At 40.1% G+C, this 20143-nt stretch overlaps 1 protein-coding gene and 1 non-coding gene across 2 annotated transcripts; both read right to left on the bottom strand.

The window, feature by feature from the left end:
- Positions 1–6272: 6272 nt before the first annotated feature.
- LOC139889188 (uncharacterized) lies at positions 6273–7696 on the bottom strand. The gene is made up of 2 exons (XM_071872151.1): positions 7184–7696; positions 6273–7085 (listed from the first exon to the last, which is right to left on the bottom strand). Exons 1-2 carry the CDS (start codon positions 7694–7696, stop codon positions 6273–6275), a joined length of 1326 nt encoding a protein of 441 aa, XP_071728252.1.
- A 10280-nt stretch (positions 7697–17976) lies between these two features.
- On the bottom strand, positions 17977–18083 carry LOC139895369 (small nucleolar RNA R71). The gene has a single exon (XR_011775824.1). It is a non-coding gene; the product is annotated as a small nucleolar RNA R71 (small nucleolar RNA).
- Positions 18084–20143: the final 2060 nt, after the last annotated feature.

The raw sequence follows: 20143 nt of genomic DNA, 5'->3' as shown, positions 1-20143 counted from the left end.
TATCACTACCCAATTATCCCTGTTTGAGATGTGGTGTTTGGCTAACAATCGAGAGCCCTCGTTGTTAGTTTTTCAAAATATCTTCCGTTACCAAGTAAGCGAGCATGACAGGTACAGCTTTTATGATCGAGTTGGCTATAGCGCCGATTAAAAGAAAGGTTTACAGAGTTCCTGGAAAGATTCTTTTTATATTGTTGATAACAAATTTGTTCCTCCTGAATTCGCCAACATCCTGCAATGGCACTCTGCTTCAAACACTATTTTGAATAGAACCCCACCTATAGACCAGGCTGAGCAGGAACTGTTCGACCTGTGCTCTGGTAGAAAATTGTAACTTCGCATCTATCCAAATGAAGTTCTGTTTCTTACCAAAGTGTCATCCTACTGGCTGTTTGTTGGTACCCAGCTGGTCATCATGTTTAAGGGAAAGGGTATATTCTGTTTATTGCCTAATTCAATTAATTGGTGATTTACTTTAGTGCATGCTAACCTTCGTGCACTTTTTTTGCAGTGATGAGTGCTTGCGACATTCTTTTGGATGATGACTTTAAAGGTTATACAATCAAGAAGGAAGCTGTTGACCAATATGCTATCATGAAGGATGCTGATGCAACAATGAGCGAGGGAGGGGCAGATGAGGTTACATCGAAGCCCCGCTCCTCTGTGCATCTTAACCCTCTAGTCCAGAAGAGTAAAGTTGCAAATTCTTCCGAAGGTAAAATACAATTTAAATTATTTTTTCGAAGTTTATATCTTACATTGCTTATGCCTGATTGTGAAATTTCCATGCCAGTTGTTAACATTGATAAGGACGTTGAGCCTACTATTTCTGCCACCACTCCATCTGTTTCCAATACGCCCCCTGTGCCCTCTGCTACTAATGTTCAACCAATCTCCCCAGTTCCACTTGCCGTGATTGCGGCTTCTTCAACTCCGGCTGTTGGTTGAGCTACTGCTACCCCTTTTGTCCGAGCGCCGATCTTAAATGACAATCGATACGTTCCAATTCAAGTGGACAACTTGGCTACTATTTTGAATGTGTCTAAGCGTGCCGCGCTTGAACAAAATCTGTATATAGAGGGATGTGCTGCTACCATCGTTAGGCAAGAGTTAGAGAAAATGACACCGGAGCAAAAGCTAAATTTCGATACGCAACTATTGTTTTTAACATGGGCAAGGGAGTGTGACAGGTTAAGCACCGAGCGCAATCATTGTGCAGACATCCACATGTCTGGACAACTACAGAAGAGGGTGCAGATTCTGGAAACACAGGTTAAAGTGGACAATGACGCACTGGAAATAGCTGAGGCCTCTATTGAGTCTTTGAAAAAGGAGAAAGTTAATCTTCTATCCTCGCAGGTTGACTATGAAGAGGAAAATAGGGTACTAAGGGAGGAGCTTGCTGTTGCTAACTCCAATGTTGATTTGCTAACATTTGAGAGGAATGATCTTAACACCCCGGTTACTAAAGTGTCTGCAAGCCGTGATGCCATTCGACAGAATTATGCAGATCTACGCGCGGCACTTTCAACCATTGCCACTCATGCGCTGAGATCCTCCATTGTTACAGAGCTTTACTCACAAGCTTTTAAGGTGACCAAGGCATTAGCGCGGGTGCGCTTCTGGGATCTGATCTCAAAGAACATTGAAATACCAGCTGTCATTCCCCAAATCATTACAGATTTATCGATGAAGTCTTGTATATGCTGCTCTCGATCCTGCTGTTTCTGTGCAGGATCTTTTATCGATGAAGTTTTAGGTTGGCGAGCCAATGCTCGCCTTGGGGGTTGCGAGGAGTGCTTTGCATAGCGCCTTGCAACGTTTTTTTCTAGGAGCGTGAAGGTCTTGGGTGCGCTGTAAGCTTGCATTGCATTTGGCCCCATGAGCTCAATGCCCTTGGGGGGTACACCTGTTATTAGCGTGCTTTGTGAGGCGCTTTTAATATTATGGGTGTGCCCCCAAACTTAGCTTAGTTTGTTTTTCTGTTTCCACGGGGCAATCTGCCCGATCACTGCGTGCGAGGGTTCGAAGGTTTGCTACTGTTAGTGTAGGGCACCGTTCCAAACAAGCCACGTAGTTTTGATTTTAATTTTTCTGCAATTGTAATGGCCTGCATGCCAACTTAACTTTTGTGCTGCATGCACTTTTTTGTAATGTTACTATGTAACCAATGCTATGAATTGTTTCTTTCATAATGGTAATAAGTAAACTAATCCAATATCTTTCTTATTGAATTGCCCACGTCATTAGGCATATTAATTTCTAAAAACTTACAGTTTTATTTGCATACAAACCAATGTATACTCGTTTATACTCCAAATTTAATAACACTAACCGACGCCAAACTATTGTGCACATAGCCGACGCTATTCATTGCACTATTAAGTAAATTATTCAGAGTATTCCAAGTGAACCAACACTTAGGATAGTGGGCAAGCAACCCCAATGCTTGTCATTTTATAGTCATGACTTGCAGTCTTCTAGTCTGCGAGAGTGTGTTGGTCTAGGCAAACCAATGCCTGTTACCCACCCTAAGATCTACCCTTGTAACCAAACAGGCTTCTGCCACGTCGGAGCTAGAGATCATCCCTTAAGGAGGCAGGATGCACGTAATAGCTGTCATATTGTGCGTTGAAGCGTAACCAAACACTTCCATTCAAAAAATTAAATTTATTCATTGCAAAATAAATTAAATTCTCAAGTCATATCCAAATGACAATTTATTGCAACCATTAAAGAAATACAAATTGTCTTAAAAGTAAACAAAATAACATTTTAAAGGAACTAAAAAATGCAAATGTTTAAAAGTCAGGGTGATCAATCCCTGGTGCTACAGCCTGACAATTATATGTAACAACTTTTTAAATTGGTTGCATGCCAAGTGCGGGGTATTCGTTCTCCATTTAATCCTTCCAGGATATAGGACCCCGTTGCGCTTATTCCAATAACTTCATAAGGACCTTCCCATTTTGGTCTAAGCTTTTCAGTATTCTCAGCCCGACTTGCTTCATTGTTACGCTACACATAATCTCCATCCCTGAATGACATTGGCTTAACCCGCTTGTCGTAGTATTTAGAGATCTTCTGCTTGTTAATTGCTTCTCGTATGGCGACTATTTCTCTGCACTCTTCTAGCATATCCAAATTAGCGTGCAAGCCCTCATCGTTACTTGACTTGTCAAAGCCGCATATGCGCTTCGTTGGAACCATTAATATTGCGGGGATTACTGCTTCAGTTCCGTAGACCAAACTGAACGGTGTTTCTCCTATGCTATTTTTATGAGTGGTACGATGCGCCTGTAAAACACTTGGGAGGTCATCGACCCACTCATTACCATACAAACCTAGGCGTTCCTTTATCCCCTTTACAGTATCTCAGTTATTTACTTCACATTGGCCGTTGGCCTGTGGGTGCATGACTGAAGTGAAAGACTGCTTGATATTTAGCTCCTGACAACAGCTCTTAAAAGGCTCGTCTTCAAACTGAGTACCATTGTCACTGACAATTTCATTGAGGATACCAAACCTGCACACACTATTACATAAGCGTTTTATTTCAAGCGTACCTGAGCACGCAATAATAGGGCCGACAATGTCGATGGCCCACTAGCTGAACGACCATGCTGCCGTTATTGGTATCATAGGGTGTCGCGGTGCTTGACTTATTAGCATGTGCTGCTGACATGACTGGCATGTCCTTACTACTTCTGCTGCATCACTATGGATAGAGGGCCAATAATACCCTATACGCATCAGCTTCGCGATAATCGTTCTGTAGCCAGAGTTTAAAGCACAAGAGCCTTCGTGAACTTCCCTGAGCATCGCTTTAGCTTGATTAGGTCCAATGCATAACAGGCTTGGGCCTAAATAAGATTTCATGTATAAAACACCTTCAATTAACACATACATGGGAGCTTTCATGCGGACCTTTCGCGTTTCTTTTTTGTTTGCGGGGAGTTCGCCCACAGTTAAGAATTTCACCAACGGTGTCACCCAATTTGGGTTTTCCTCTTCGATGGGTGCAACAGTTGATTTCTCATTAATAGATTTTTCTGTTAACACTTTAACCCATACGTTTTTGTGCAGATGATCGAAAGCCAAAGCAGCCAATTTGCTCAGCACATCCGTTTTCTTGTTTTGCCCCTAGGTACCTAGGTTAATCTAAACACATCAAACTCGTTTGTTAATTCACGGACCAGTTCCATGTACCATTGCATAGAGGCTTCATGCACTCCAAACGATCCATTAACCTGGTTAGCAACCAACTGCGAGTCAACATACGCGTCCAAGTGCTTTATTCCAAGTTGATGCGCTATGCGCATCCCAGACAGTAACGCTTCGTATTCAGACTCATTATTGGTTGCAGTAAACATGAATCAGAGTGTATAAGTATGCTCCTCTCCATCGGGACTTGTGAGGACCAGTCCAGCGCCAGCGCCTTTGGGCCCGCAAGCTCCATCTGTAAATAGCTCCCAAACCTGCTTCTCATCACAGTCGATTGTAGTGCTTTCTGCGAGTGCCTCTACTTCTCCCATTGTTTCAGCCAAATAATCTGCAAGTATCTGGCCTTATATCGATGTGCGCGCAGAGTAATTGATTTCATGCTCTCCCAATTCGAGCCCATTTGGCCAATCTACCCGAAACCTCAGGCTTGTACAATACCTGTCATACGTTATCAGTGTATCACAATTAATCCAAGCGCGTATTTGGCGTCTTATAAGATTGTGTAAAAAAGAGATTGGAATGCGCGTGCCGCGACTTATACCTGTCTTATCGGTTGATCAGTTAACACCACTATTGGATGCACCTAAAAGTACCTGCGAATCCGACGAGCTGTATGTACTAGCGCGTATACAAGCTTTTCAATAGGTGGGTAGTTAACTTCACTGCTGCTAAGTACCTTGCTGACAAAATACACAGGCATTTGCACCTGCGCCAAAATAGTGGGAAACACATAGTAAGCATTACATTCAACACAAATTCCAAGTCTCAATATGAGATATACCTGCCCCTTATCTGCGACAAGAACAGAGCTGATCGCTTCTTTAGAAGTCGCAAGATACAGCATCAACGTCTCGCCCGCTATTAGCACAGTCAAAGTAGGCAGCTCCCTTAGGAGCGACTTCCTCTCAACAAAAGCTTTCTCGGACTCTTCAGTCCACCTGAAGTCTGACTTTTTCAATGAATTCTTAAGGGTCTGGAAAAAATGTAATGACCGCTCCGTGACTTTTGACAGGAATCTAGTTAGCGCAGCTAACTTGCCTATCAAACTTTGCACTTCTTTCCTTGATTTTGGTTAGCTCATGCGCTCTACAGCTTCGATCTTCTTGAGATTAGCCTTGATTCCTTGTGGCGTCACTATATGTCCCAAGAACTTGGCTTCTTCCTCCCCAAAACTGCACTTTGTGGGATTAAGCTTCATGTTGATTTTTCGCAGAGAGTTGAACGTTTCCTAGATATCTGCCAATAATTGTACTTCTGTGTTGCTTTTGATGGCTAAGTCATCTACGTAAGCCTCAAGATTTATGCTGATTTGATCCTTGAACGCCAAATCCACTACTCTCTGGTATGTTGCCCCCGCATTTTTCAACCCAAAGGGCTTTTTTGTGTAACAATAGATACCCTGATCGGTGTAGAATGCGATCTTATCTTCATCCGCCACTGCCATCTAAATCTGGTGATACCCCTTATAGGCGTCCAAAAAGCATTTGAACCTGAAACCGGAAAGGGATTCAACTTTCCAGTCAATCTCAGGCAAAGGGTAATTATCCTTAGGACATGCTTTATTGATGTCCTTAAAATCGACACACATGTGCCATAAGCAATCTCCTTTTTTAACCAAAACATGATTCGTGACCCAAGTCTGATACCGCACCACTCTAAAAATGTTCACATGAACCAGCTTGTCTACTTCCAGCCTCAACCATTCGCTTCTTTCTGGCGCCATTGAGTGCTTCTTTTGTCTCACCTGAGTTAAGTTAGGATTCGCGTACAGCTTGTGCTCAGCGATATTTCGTGGTACCCCAGTCATATCATCCTCACACCATGCGAAAATGTCCATGTTAGCTACCAGTATATCGCGTAACTAGACTTTGATGTCATCTGAAAGGTTGCCCCCAATTTAAATTCATTTTTTGGGGTACTTCAGATTGACTAGGATAGAACTACTTTGTATCTATTCTTCAACTGTAGGCAATGGTTTAGGCGGCGTTAACGTGCTTAGTAGGAAACTTGATCATGCCATGAACGGTAGAGGGTACCGCACCAAACTTCTACAAAGTCACTCGCCCGAGGAGTGCATTGTAACAAGAATAAGAACGCACCACACAAAATTCAACAGGGACGGCCCGTGTGCGGGTTGAATCGTTATCATCGACCAGCTCTAGTTCAAGCTCGATGCACCCTAATGGCCATGCATATTTGCCAGAGAATCCCGACAGAACAGTTGTGGGTGCCCGCATCTTAGACTTGATTGTTGCTGGTAGCTGCCTAAAGCAGTGTTCATACATTAAGTCGACATTGCTACCCATGTCGACATTTAAGCGTCGCACATTATATCCATAATCTGTGATGCGAACTTTAATGATTATGGACGCATGTGAGGGATTAATTGTTTGCATTGGAGGGAAGATAATAGCTTCCGCCTCCCATTCCTCCAATTGCTCGGCCTTGCGCCTCTGACCAGAGCGCCAAGCATGCACCATGTTTATCGTTTTATCAGATATTTTATCACCACCTTTCTTTTGGTTGGGTGCGGTTTTCTCTAATTGATTACCATGCGACACAGTCCCCTTCTTTTTTAAGGGTTTCAGGTGATTAAGCTCACCCCTTCTCAAACATTCGATCACTTTTTCAATAAAAGACTTGCAACGATCAATCTTGTGTCCATAGTCATCGTGAAACTCACAATACTTGGATTTGTCTCTCCTAGCATATTCTGACATTTTTGCAGGAGCAGAGAACGTCATACAGATTGGCTCGGTAGCTAGGATTTCTTTTGGTGTTTTAGTCAATTCGCGCATAATCGCAAAGTTTTGACTTGGGAAGCGACCCTTCCCTTGATCAGAACTGCTTGACTTCTGAAACTTGTTATATTTTGACGATGCAGAACCCTGGCTGTAACTATCACCCTTGCGCTTTGATCCTCCTGCTAGACTGCGATGTGAATCGTCATCTTTGTTACTTTTGCCATCGGGGTTTTTTCACTATTCCTAGTGATGTCTTCCCTTGCACGCATATGCTCGTGGGCTTCTTTGATAGCATCGGCTAAAGTATCAAGAACCTTCATGTACAAGTGCTGCCACAGGGCAAAATGTCGCTCTCTACACAACCTATGTATAAAACCGAACACTTTTTGACTCTCAAGGAGTCCAGCCATTTTAGCAACTTCCTTGGTGTATCGATCTATGAACTGCCCAAGGGATTCTCTTGTACCTTGTCTGATTTCATGACATTTAACATGCGTCTTTTTGTAGGCGCGCATGTTGTGAAAATTTAACAGGAAGTGTGCTCGAAGATCGTTATAGGAAGTAACAAGTGGTAATGGCAAATTACTAAACCACTCCCTTGCGACTCCCTGCAACAAAGTCTGAAATTCTAAACACTTGGTTTCATCATTCCAAGCCTGATCGCACACTGTCCCTTCGTCCCTTTGCAAGAAATCATCAGGATCTGTTGTGCCATCATACCATCCCATAGTCAATGGAATAATAAGAGGAGATTCATGCACATAATTGGCAATATGAGGCCCAAACTTTTCATTAACTAGCGCAACCTCCATGTAGGTTTCACCTTTCGCCCCATTATTCCCGCATAGAAGTTATCCAACACATCCTCACCCTTGTATGGTACTGCTAACGCCTGTGCATATTTATCTGGCGTAGCTCCAGCCAGTATGGAAAGTAAATCTTCTTGACTCTTCTTCTTGCTATCGCCCGTAGGATTGGTAGTATACCCCGAAGGAGCACTTGGCGAAAGCAAGGATGATAACCTAGGAATGGGCGAGAACATGTGCTTTCTTTGTATTCTATTCAAGGGAGTGCGATCATTAGTTGGATGTCCAACATCAATGTTTTGCCCTGCTAAATACTCGCATGCACTCACCGAGGTCATTATACGCCGAGTATGGACCGTTGACTTTGGCGTAGAGTATATAGGAACGTACCCCATAATAATAAGATGGACCTCTTCCTCATACTCATCCTCTTCATCATCTTCATTACCCGGTGCCCAGTATTCAGTAGTTGTTTGTGATGTCTATGAATGATACACTGGGGGAGTAACTGTTGACGACGTTTTTGATTTTTGAGGGAGCTTTACTGCTCTAGAGCTTGGAGTTTTGCTTGTGACAGGAGTCTTTTCAGGGTTTGCTTGCTTCGATCCCGTAATATTAGAACCCTGAGAACGAGACGATTGATTGCTACCAGACTTTCCCATTGTCACGAGTTACACAAGAAAAACCATAAAAAGATTAAAAGCTTTATAGTTAATCGTTCGTAACATATAAAACTTTTTACGCAATTCTTGTTATGGTCCTACGAATAGCACCGTTTGATCGAACATAAATCTGCTCAAATATCAAGAATGATGTTGAGTGCATGAGGGAGTGTTTAAGAACGATTATAGCTTTGATCTCCGGTCCGGTTTACCGTGAATAACCCTTATTGAGATGATGATCTACGAAAGGGTGATCAAAGCTACATCTACCATTGATGGCAATTGCCACAAAAATGGCACTAGAGGTGGTTGCATAGGGTTTATGTTCATGGAACATACCTGTTACCGTTAGAGTGTTTTCTGGACGCAATCTTAAATTCGAGTAATACAGAAAATGTTGTATCGAGTGAATGAGGTTTAGGGTTGTATTTATAATAAAATCCTAACCCTAGAATGCCTCATAATTAGGTTCTAGATCCTACCAGATAACAACCATAAATAACGGGTTTATAGTAGGGAAAGGATCACGTTTAATTATGGATAAAATTATATCCGATTACTTTCGTGTGCGCTAAGAAAAATCCACGTGCGCACCTCCTAATCAGATGTTCTGGCAATATTCAGGATGTGCGTGATACGTACGAGTGCCGTGCGCGTAGGCACGCGTATCATTACTTACCAAAATAATGGACAACTTGGCTTTTAAGTGTTTCAACATTTTAAAAAATTTCAAATTTTCCCACGTCAAGTGTAACAATTTCGAGGGAATTTATAACTCACCCCCACACTTAAGATCATGTAATGCCCTGAATACATGAAATCAGATAATATAGTATAAATTCATGAGGACAATATAGTGTAAAGGCAATAAAGATGACCGGATATAGAGCCGAGAATGACCAAATGGAGTGACAGACGGCCTGCGCTGGAGGCCATTCCTCGATTGATATCACACAATGTTCAACTCAACTGGTACATGCCATTAATATACAAGAAACAAAAACAAAAAACAAAAAAAAATGAAAATATATTTTGAATTTTAAAAAGTTTTTCAAATGTTTTTGGATTTTCTCAAATTTCTAAAAGATAATTATACAAACTCTACAAAGATATGTGCATGTTTATTGACAAGTCATGTACTTGACTCACTCCAGATCTCAATTAACTCTGGGAGCATAAGCTCCATCCTCGTGAGCCTACAACTCTTCCATACTCATTGAGCTTTGAATTAAGGCATGTGTCGGTTTCTCTAGTAACCTGCATCAAGTCAACAGGTTTTTCCGTTTCCTCGGGTGACAACCTATCTGCTAACCGTTCACACAACTTATGGCCACCTTTATACATAGAAAGATGAACCCACTTATAAAGCTTCCTCATGAAATGGTCAATAACAAGTTCATACACTATCTTCTCAACACTAACGAATGAGTCAATAAGGGATCACATGCAACAAAAACAGTTTGAATTGACTCCTTAACTTTGGTGGGTGAGTTCCTAACCTTCTTATTCACAAAGGTGACTGATTTGTCACCATCCCTCAATGTCAACTTTCCTTCTTCAACATAAAAGATCTTCCTAAAATGAGAGGGACATTGGTGTCCTCCTCTACATCCATGACTACAAAATCTGATACAAAATTCAAATTAGCAACCAGGACATGCAAATTATCTGCTATATCCATTGGATGTTTCTTGTCTTGGTCATATGAACGGATGCATATATACGTGGGTGACAACTTAGGCAAATCTAACGTTTTATATAAAGATAGGGGCATAACATTTATACTTGCCCCAAATCTCCAAGTCTGTTATACATAACACTACCAGAAAAGTAAACAAGAAATAATAAATTCACCTGGATCTCCCAACTTGGCTGGAAATTTCTATCGATCAACCTTCACGGGGAGCACTCGTGCAACTTTAGCTTCTTTCTCTTCCTTCTTCTTCTCTTTCCTTGCTTCCTTCTTCATCTCTTTCCTCCTTAAAAAATTACATGCACACATATCAGTAACAAAAAATTTATTACCATTAATTAGTCTCTTGACCTGATCGTACTCGAATCCTTTCCTCGGAGATGGAATGGGTGGTATATATGGTGAAACCACCGGTTTCTCATACTTTAGTAGTGATGCATCTCTAACTTCTTTAATCCCGATTGAAACCATCTCATCATCCGATATTTCTCCCAAAGTTGAAACAATCTTATTCACGTTATCACCCCTAGGGTTAACCTTTTTGTTTCTTGGCAACTCCCACTACTTCCTTTCACTTAACAAGTTAGCCAGTTTTTCCACTTGCTTCTCCAAGTTCTGTGATATCGCTCAAAAATTCGATTTTGTTTTTCGTGTAACAAGGTTGATAGAACGGTTCTCAGGAGAGGAACATGTGATTTATTTTAATAGTAGTGGAGCCTAATTTCACTTTTTACTTCCTAAGATAGCAAGCGTAAGTTGACCGAGGGTCGTTCTTTTTGATGATTTAACGAACTGAAAACCAAGGGTATAATTATCTTTAGTTTTGAAATATTTGTATCAGATTCTTCTTTTCTAAAAGAGTTAACCAGACTAATAAACTTGTTTAGATGAAATTTTGGATCATTAGTTGGGAGACCTTGAAATTTACAGATCATACCGACCAGCTTGATCATGTGTGAAGTGATTTCCAAGGTTTCTTCAGTTTCAAAAATGATTGGTCATCCTCTTTCCTTCAAACATTACTTTTGCGTAGAAGCGAGAGTGACTTGATGTTCCTTATTCATGATTTTCTGTTTTCTGGTTTAAGCTGAAATTAACTTTAAGAAAATATTAATTAACTGAAAAGATCGACAATTTGACTAAATCAATTATTCTTGAGATTCGGTCGCTAACCTTATCGATATAATAATTAATAAAGTTTCGCTCAGATTACTTCATACTTAGATGGCCAGATCGACTACGGAGAGGTGGGATCTTTTTGGTTCCAATGAAATTGGAGACTGTCCGGAAAATCCAACAACCAAGTCCGTGTATAATTGTCTTTCTTAGACACCACCAAATGGTACTAGGTTATATAATTAAAGCTTTTTTTAATTATAATATTCGATCCCCGACAGCGGTGACAAAAACTAGTCTATCTACTGATATCGCTCAAAAAGTCAGTTTTGTTTATCGTGTAACAAGGTTGACAAAATGGTTCTCAGGAGAGGAACATGTGATTTACTTTTATAGTAGCAGGGCCTAAATCCGTTTTTACTTCCTAAGATAGCAAGCGTAAGTTGACCTAGGGTCTTTCTTTTTTATGGTTTAACGAATTGAAAACCAAGGGTATAATTGTCTTTGGTTGAATTGTCTGGATAGAAAATTAGTGGTTTTGATAAAGCTAAAAGTCCTACTTGTGGAAAAAGTAAAGGTATTGGAGAGATATCCGGAGTATGCAGATTAAGGAAATTCTGACCAAGATATAGGTTTAGGCTAGGGAAAGGTAATTATGTTTGGATTAGGTATATGATTAGAATAAAATAGACCTGGTTGGATGAACTAATTATATAAACCTACCCATCTTCTAGACTCTCGGAGTTCTCTTTGTGCAAGATAAGTATGTCACTAGGGTTACACGACTAGATCGTGTCTAAACCTCAAAGTTTATCCTTAGTAAAGCACTAAGATTTGTTACAAGGTTAAGTTCTAATCTCAACCCTCGTTATCATTTAGGAAACTGTATAACAATGTGTCGTGTTAATTGAACACAATCACAAACAAAAAGAATCTGTCGGGTTAAGTTGATAAATCATTGGATAAACTAAAATCCTTATCAGCATACTACTGAGATCATATCATTCTAAACATTATATAACATTAAAGTGTTAAACTGATAGTAAGACAGATAAGAACCTATAACATATAGTATGACTAATCATAATGCAACAATAAAACAAGAACATGCAATGGAAGTGGGTTATACTGCTGAGGCGCTATGTAGATCATAACGGTTCTAAGAGGTCTCCCTGGAAGAGTTATTAGGTATACTAGGTCATTCATGTCTTAATTCCTAAGTTCTGTGTCCTAAAAGCGCATTAGATGCGTCTCGGGAACACCGGCCATACCGAGTTCATAGATGCTTCAGATATGATATAACCAAGGATCTTAATCCTATGAAGTAGCTAGGCTCATATAGGTGGACAAGTTCTGGTCACAACTTAGGTTGGTGAATCCTCAAGATTCTAGCATACAAGCCTAACGAGGTTACAAATTCAGTATAATAACAGTAATCGTACTATATTAACATAATTACGCTAGCCTAAACTTCTATCATGACAACATACAGATTAATTTAAGCTACAATGGTAATATCACAACGCATATTGAAACATAGATAATAACAGTCGATGTTTAAATAAATAGAAAAGCATTACAGATAAAAACCTGAAAGTTTACATAAATCTGCCCAAGATTGCAGTGACTCTTGGAGTATCCTCCAAAATAAAGCTAAACTAACTACTAACTTCTAAATCTAATATTTTTTTTTGTAGTGGAAAATGAAATTGAAAATGTGTAGAATGTGTTGAAATAGGAGCAAAATGCTCCTTAAATAGGCTCACCACAGCCCTGGCAGGCAGTGGCTGATATGGTCGAAACGGACGGTTTTATTTGTGTGGTGTCGTTAGGTTGCAACACATCAGAATAAACCACAAAGAGGGGGGGTACTGTTTTAAATTTATATTTAGCGGAGCCTAAATTGTACTACTCCTTAGTATGAGTAAGGGAAGTATGACCTAGAGTCGTATTTTTTAGATATCAGTAGAATCGAACCTATATTTAAGCCTAAGATATTTATGAAGGAGTACTGGTTATTTAATTTTTGGGATTTTCTAATTTATAAGACAGATAAAGTAAATGCGATAAAATTTGTAATTCATATAAGGTTAAAGTAAGTACATACTATGATTTCATCAGTTACTTTGCCGAGATTAAGGAATGCTGGCTCATGAATAGGCAGAGGCCCTGTATTCATTACACTGGTCCTAAACGCCCCTTTAAAAAACTGCACTAGGCTTGAAGATTCTGAATAGAGAGAAATGTCCCTTACCCTCGACGCCCGTGCAATCTGACTACAGGAATACACGTTCAGACGGCTTATCCAATTGAGTGAATCGGTTGGGTGACGTATTAATATTCCACAAAGGTCTAAACTTTCTTAAGCATAATAGAAAACATAGTTTACCATATTTGAGAGACGTGATGTGTTTCAATGCTTTCATTAATGATTGGTTTTAAAAGATAGTTAGGCCCTTAAAAAGAGTTCAACCATAAAGAAACACCATGGCCAAGTCAAGCTGACTTCCATGAATATGTTCGGTTATCCTAACGGTCCAATCCTTTATGTGTCTAAACAAACAGTTTCTTAATTAACTAAGAATCCCTCAAGCGGGGTGCAATGCTTGAGACCGCGTTATGGCGCAGTGTACTAATCAACACTGACTAGGTTCCATGGCCTTACTTAGCAGGGTGCAGCTTACAACAACCACCGTGCTTCAGTGTGCATGTACAAAGTTTATATGCTTGGTGACTACACTAGCATGGTCTGGGACCGACAATGTACTAAGGGTCTAGTCAGATGTTTCACTACGAAAGAGTCCTCATTCGGAATCCAAAGCTCGATAGACTTACTACAACCGGTGTGCCTCAGTCGATCTTACGTTGTATCCAATAGACTTCTCTTACAAAGGGTTGACACAGATAATGTACTCTGAATCGGGGTTCGCGACTTCCCAATAACAGAGCCAATAACTACGTTCAATTAGTTGGAAAAGCGATTGAGTTTAAAGCATAATCGGAAAGCATTTCAACGACATACACAAACCATAACATTATTTCAGCATTATAACTGCTTACATCATAGCATACACTAAAGATAACTACTCGCTAATCATGGCAATAATATCACAGAACATAATGATAGAAGACATTATATAAAGATAAAGGATAGAAGTACCAGTAGATTAAACGAGTTCTGAATACAAAAGTGACAACTTCAAGACTCCAGACCGCTCCTAATACAATCTTCGGCGTTCTTCTCCGGGTACTAGGTTTCCCGCACGGAGTCAAAGTATGACTAATATTGTACAAGAGAGAGAAAGAAGTGAATTGAAGTGTGTTTTAGAATGAATGACAAAGACCCTTTAAATAAGCATGATTTTTCCCTGCAAATGGCTGGCAGGCCGTTTGGCAGGCCATTTGCCAAGCCAAGCTGTTTGCAAGGGCCGTTTGCCCTGGCTATTTGGCAGGCCGTTTGTGAGCCAGGCAAGCCGTTTGGAAGGCCGTTTGGCTTTCCTGGTCAGCTGGATTCCCTGGATCGTAACTTGATTTCTTGTCTTTCACCGTTTTCGCTCTAGAATCTTCGTTTTAGCTCCGATTCTCTTGATTCTTTTTGCACTGCCTTTGTAATTAGTTGTTCTTCAATTCTAACCGACGAAGTGGGTATTTTGCCAACAAAGTTCAAATCTTTCTTGTTTTTGGGCCTTTATACCGGGGTGAAAACGTGACTCTTTAGCCGATATCAAATATCTCACACTTAGACATTGCTTGTCCTCAAGCACACTCTCATTTTCCTTAAGAAATCTTTTCGGAGTTTCTTTTTTAATAGCTGATATCGGCCAAAAAGTCACGTTTTTACCCCCGATATTGAGCCCTAAAACCATAAAGTTCCAAACTTTATCGCTAAAATAATCACTTTGTTAGTTAATTTGGTAGATTTAGTCATTACAAAGGCTATGTTTCAAGAATCACTAAAAAAGGATGAGAAACGAGGAAAAACGAGCAAAACCGGCTAAGACGATTAACTCGTGTTTAAATAACTTATTTCATAATTTTTGAAAAAGTTTAATTACTTAACCTCATGTTGTAGGATATTCAATTACAAACGCGTGGGCAGAAGAATCATCAAAAACGGAGCTAAAACGAAGATTCTAGAGCGAAAATGGTGAATCAAGTTACGATCCAGTGAATCAAGCTGACCAGCACCTTGCCATACGGCCTGCCAGGCCTTTTTTGGCCAAAAATTATAATTTTGCCCCCAAGCTTTTCTTATAAAAGGAGGGCTTCACTTCTCATTTTAAGACACCAAAAAACACACCAATTATTCACTTCTCTCTCTAAATATCTCTCTATAGTCGCTCTCTTGTGATCTATATGAGATTAGTTCTCTCTCTACTTTCTCTCTCTAGTTTCTAAAGAGAGAAAGGTACAGAGATTAGGAAATATAATTATCTCTCTATTGTCGCTCTCTAGTGATCAATAGGAGATTAGTATGTAGTTAGTAGTAGAAGCTTTCAAGCATTGTAACGCTATGGATATTATGAAGAAATACAAGTGTTATTCTGTCGACATTATTCGGTACTATCTATCCTTTTCTTTTATTAATTCATCATAATGTTCTTGTTTGATGTTTGTGATTTATTAATGATTGAAATGCTTGTTGCCATAATGTGTGAGTGATTGCTTAATTGTTTACCATGATTTATTAATGTTAGTTAGGGATGATTATCGTTTCGTAATCACTTTCTGTCTATGATATTAAACCTCGTTATTATCGTCCTTCCACCAATAAACATGATTAAAATCTTTTATAAAGTCGACATTATAAAGGTAATTAGTTATCTGTGTTTATACATTGGTCAAGGTATGAACCCATCGGAAATACTATAAAGTACATGGGGAATTACTGTAGGACCAGATCAAGACATTGGTCAAGAGTATAAGACTCGAGAAAATACTGCTGCAATAGTAGAGTACAGTGTTGATGTACTATAGGACCACTTGAGCATGGTCAAGGTTAGAAGCTATGGAACCACTATAAGTCTAGTACATGGTGGATAACTAAGGAATTTATTGGGTAGATTTAAGTAAGGGCTGGTTTAAATCATAAATGGGAATCTAACGCACTACAATACAAACTAAGCTTATAAATCTTTAAGGATGACTGAGAACCATCAGAGGTTCTAATTTGTCTACAAACCCTTAGATTTTACCAAACCATTGACAGAAAGGGATTCGAAACATAATCATAACCACTCACTTGGGTGATACACTAAGGTGTTAAGAAAGGTTGGACATTCTATGGCTATGCTACTTTATTCGTGCATCCAAGGTATGCACAACATCCTAGATGGGCTGCTTATATTCTTAAACCAGATAAAGCATCGGGAGTTGAGCATAGTTCATCCGATCAGAATATTCAAAGCCTAGTTCCTCGTGACATGCTAATCGGGAAACCGCTTAGTAGGGAATCTAGTGTTCACACTGAGGTATATCTATCCAATGAGTGTCTAGCAATCATCCCGACACTACGTTATCTTAAATCATGGTGAACCACGTCTTCTCTGTCCTTAGTTGTTGCATGTTAGCTAGCTTATTTTAATTATATTGCTTTAATATCTTAATTACAAATATATAAACTATTCAACCCAACTATTTTCTTTACACAATTTGATATTCCGGATAAAGTGGTGTCTAGAATAAACCAGTTGGACTTGGTTGTTGGATTTTCCGAACAGTCGCCAATTTATTGGGACTAAAAGGATCCTGCCTCTCCACACAAGGTGTACCTGGCCACTAGTCTTGGATACTGAATTGTGTACAAACCCATCTTAATCACTAAATTATCTAGATAAGCTCCGTTTCAAATTCGACCGCTCAAGGAACGACCCTAGGTCATATTTGCTCTTACTAACCCATAGGAAGGAATAATAGATTTAGGCACAGCACATATAAATTAAACATTCAACTTCTTCTCTTGGTATCCTGAATTGATGTTTTGCGACCTAACGACACCGCATAAATTAACCGTCCGATTTGGGCATATCACGGGAGAGTTAAATTTTTGGCGCCGTTGCCGGGGAGCGGTAGTACGATTTGGAGCCTGTTTAGATTAGTTAGTTTCTAAGAGATCCTTTTGACTGAGGCTAGCTTTGTCAGAAGTTACTAGTTTACCGTAGTTAGGTTAGATAATATTAGCTTAATTTAGATTAATTAGAAAATTTAAAATGGACTTCCTTATTAGTGAACCTTTAGGATGGTTTAACCTACTTAGACCACTAAGAATTCTTCCAACACATCCTTTCTTCTATCTGATATCATACATTGTACCCATCCGACGAGATCCACACTTGCATGCCGATAGTTCGACGATGGCCGCACGCATCACTCTCGCTGACATCACCAAACCCTCGTTAGAAGGATGAGGAGGACCGATACTCTATCCAGAGGTTAACAGAGCGTCTTTTGTGCTTAAGCATGGCATCATACAACTCATTCAAAATCACTGTCTATTCCATGGCTTACCAATTGACGATCCCAACTCTCACTTAGATAGATTCCTCTCCTTATCTAACTCATATAAGCAAAACGGGGTTAAACAAGATGTAGTTCATCTGTATCTGTTCCCCTATTCCTTAACTCTTCATGCAAAAGCCTGGTTCGAGGGGTTAGAACCCAACTCTATCACCTCATGGGAGGAAATGGCAACAACTTTCTTAATCAAGTACTTTCCTCCATCAAAACAAATCAGACTTAGGAATGATATCGTAAACTTTCAACAAGCATACGATGAATCACTCTACACTGCATGGGAAAGATTCAAACATTTGCTTCGAAGATGCCCGAACCACCGTCTTGAGAGCTCTGATCAGATTTTGACCTTCTACAAAGGTCTGATTCAGAACAATAAGTCTACTCTTGATGCTGTTTCTTAAGGTAACTTCATGAACTTCACTGCTGACCAGGCCTGGAGATTGATCGAGGAGATGACTATGCACCATCACGATTGGAACACGGAAGAGCACATTTCATCAGCAACACCGCTTTCCTCCTCCGATCCTATCAAAACCATAAAATATCCCTCGGAACTAATAGAAAACCTCACCAAAGAAGTTGGAGAGCTAAAGAAACTCCCGCAACATGTGTCTGAAGTGCCATTATGCCAGAATTGTACTGAACCTCATTCGACTAAGGTATACGAGGCTGAATGTGAGGACGCTATTGTCTACTCTGATAAGATCCTAGCTCATCCACACAACCCACCCACTAAACCCACTACACCACCAGAGACAAGTCCAGACGATGTCCTACTGTGTATCATCCACATGATCACAGCAAGACAAGATGCAGCTGACTTAGTCATGACAAATCACCTGAGTAGTCTTGAAAATCAAATAAGCCAGCTAAATCAATGTCTCGATTCTCTTGGTTATCCTAAAAATGACTCAAAGGTGGCATATGGCCAACCTTTAGTTTCTTCTAAGGAGAAGAAACTAACTAATACCCATTCGGTAGTAGTCATTGAGTCATCACCTAAACCCAATGGGAAACACCCATTCCATTCCCGGGCAATCTTAAGCAAAGACATAACAAGATGAAATCTTTCAAGCTTGACGGTAAATTTTTGGACACTGTGTCTAAAAATCCTCATAGTAAGAAGTATTTTAGGAAACTCCTATCAACCAAGGATAAGGTACCCGAAGTATCCAATGTCCCGCTGAACGCGGATTGTTCAGCCATTCTCTTAAATACTCTTCCTGAAAAACTAGGGGATACCGAACGATTTACCCTTCCTTGTTCTATCTACCAATCTGGTACTATCGATTCTCTCGCTGACCTTGGTGCCAACATCAATCTCATGCCCTACTCACTGTTTCAAAGACTCGAAATTGGAAACCTTAATCCTACCAAAATGAGCATCCAGCTAGTTGACCAATCCACTAGATATCCTAAGGGAATAGCTGAGAACGTCATGGTTAAAGTTGACAAATTCCTCTTTCCAGCCGACTTTGTGGTTATGGACTATAAAGAAGACATGGAAACCCCTATCATCTTAGGAAGGCCTTTCATGAATACAGCCAAAGCGATCATTGACGTTTATTCACGAACTATCACCTTGAGAGCTCGTGGAGAAGAGGTCACTTTCATGATCGACGAGTCTGTATGTCCTTCTGATGGGAACGCCGAAGTAAATATCATCTCCACTAGGAAAGTCACATTCTATTCCGAGAATCAAGAGAAGAAGATAGAAGTAGAAGACAAGAAGAATAACCACTCCACACCAACCCAGTCTTCACTCCCACCTTATTTTGATCTTTTAATGACTGGAAAGGATTTCGTTCTAGAAGAACTCTCTGAACCAATTATTCTTGAAACTCCTGACCAGAGTGATGAGGAGGTGGATGAAGAAATAGAAATGGAGAGCCCGGAGAAGAAGAAAGAGACGGAGGATTCTAGCATCGAAGTAGTTGCTAATGTTGTTACTGTATTGGAGATGTCAATGGACATCGTCCCACCTCCATCTTTAGAGTACAACGTTACGATCAACTTGAAGTCACAAAGAAGAAAGACGAGTTTTGCGTCAGGGCTACCCTATAACCCATCACTCAAATACATAATGACATACACATCATTAAGTGATGAGGACCCCTTTGACCAACCCGTACAAATCAAGGAGGTAGAAGAAACTGATAGCTTTGTTACACCTCAAGTTAAACAAAGCATTCACTTCAAACCACCTTCTCCTCTCATTGGACATACCTTGTTGTATGTCTACTTTAATTTCATCGGTATGTTCCAATATTACCTCTTGTGTCTAATGATGGATGCAAGGGAGCCGCCTAGATTTTCTGAGAAATAAGGCTAGAGTCAGGCTCGTGACTCGAACAAAAACAAGCGCTTCTCGAGAGGCAACCC

Source organism: Rutidosis leptorrhynchoides, chromosome 2 (genome assembly GCF_046630445.1).
Source record: "Rutidosis leptorrhynchoides isolate AG116_Rl617_1_P2 chromosome 2, CSIRO_AGI_Rlap_v1, whole genome shotgun sequence".
Lineage (NCBI taxonomy): Eukaryota > Viridiplantae > Streptophyta > Magnoliopsida > Asterales > Asteraceae > Rutidosis > Rutidosis leptorrhynchoides.
The sequence above is the reverse complement of the archived record's forward strand: the minus strand, read 5'-3'. Positions and strand labels throughout refer to the sequence as shown.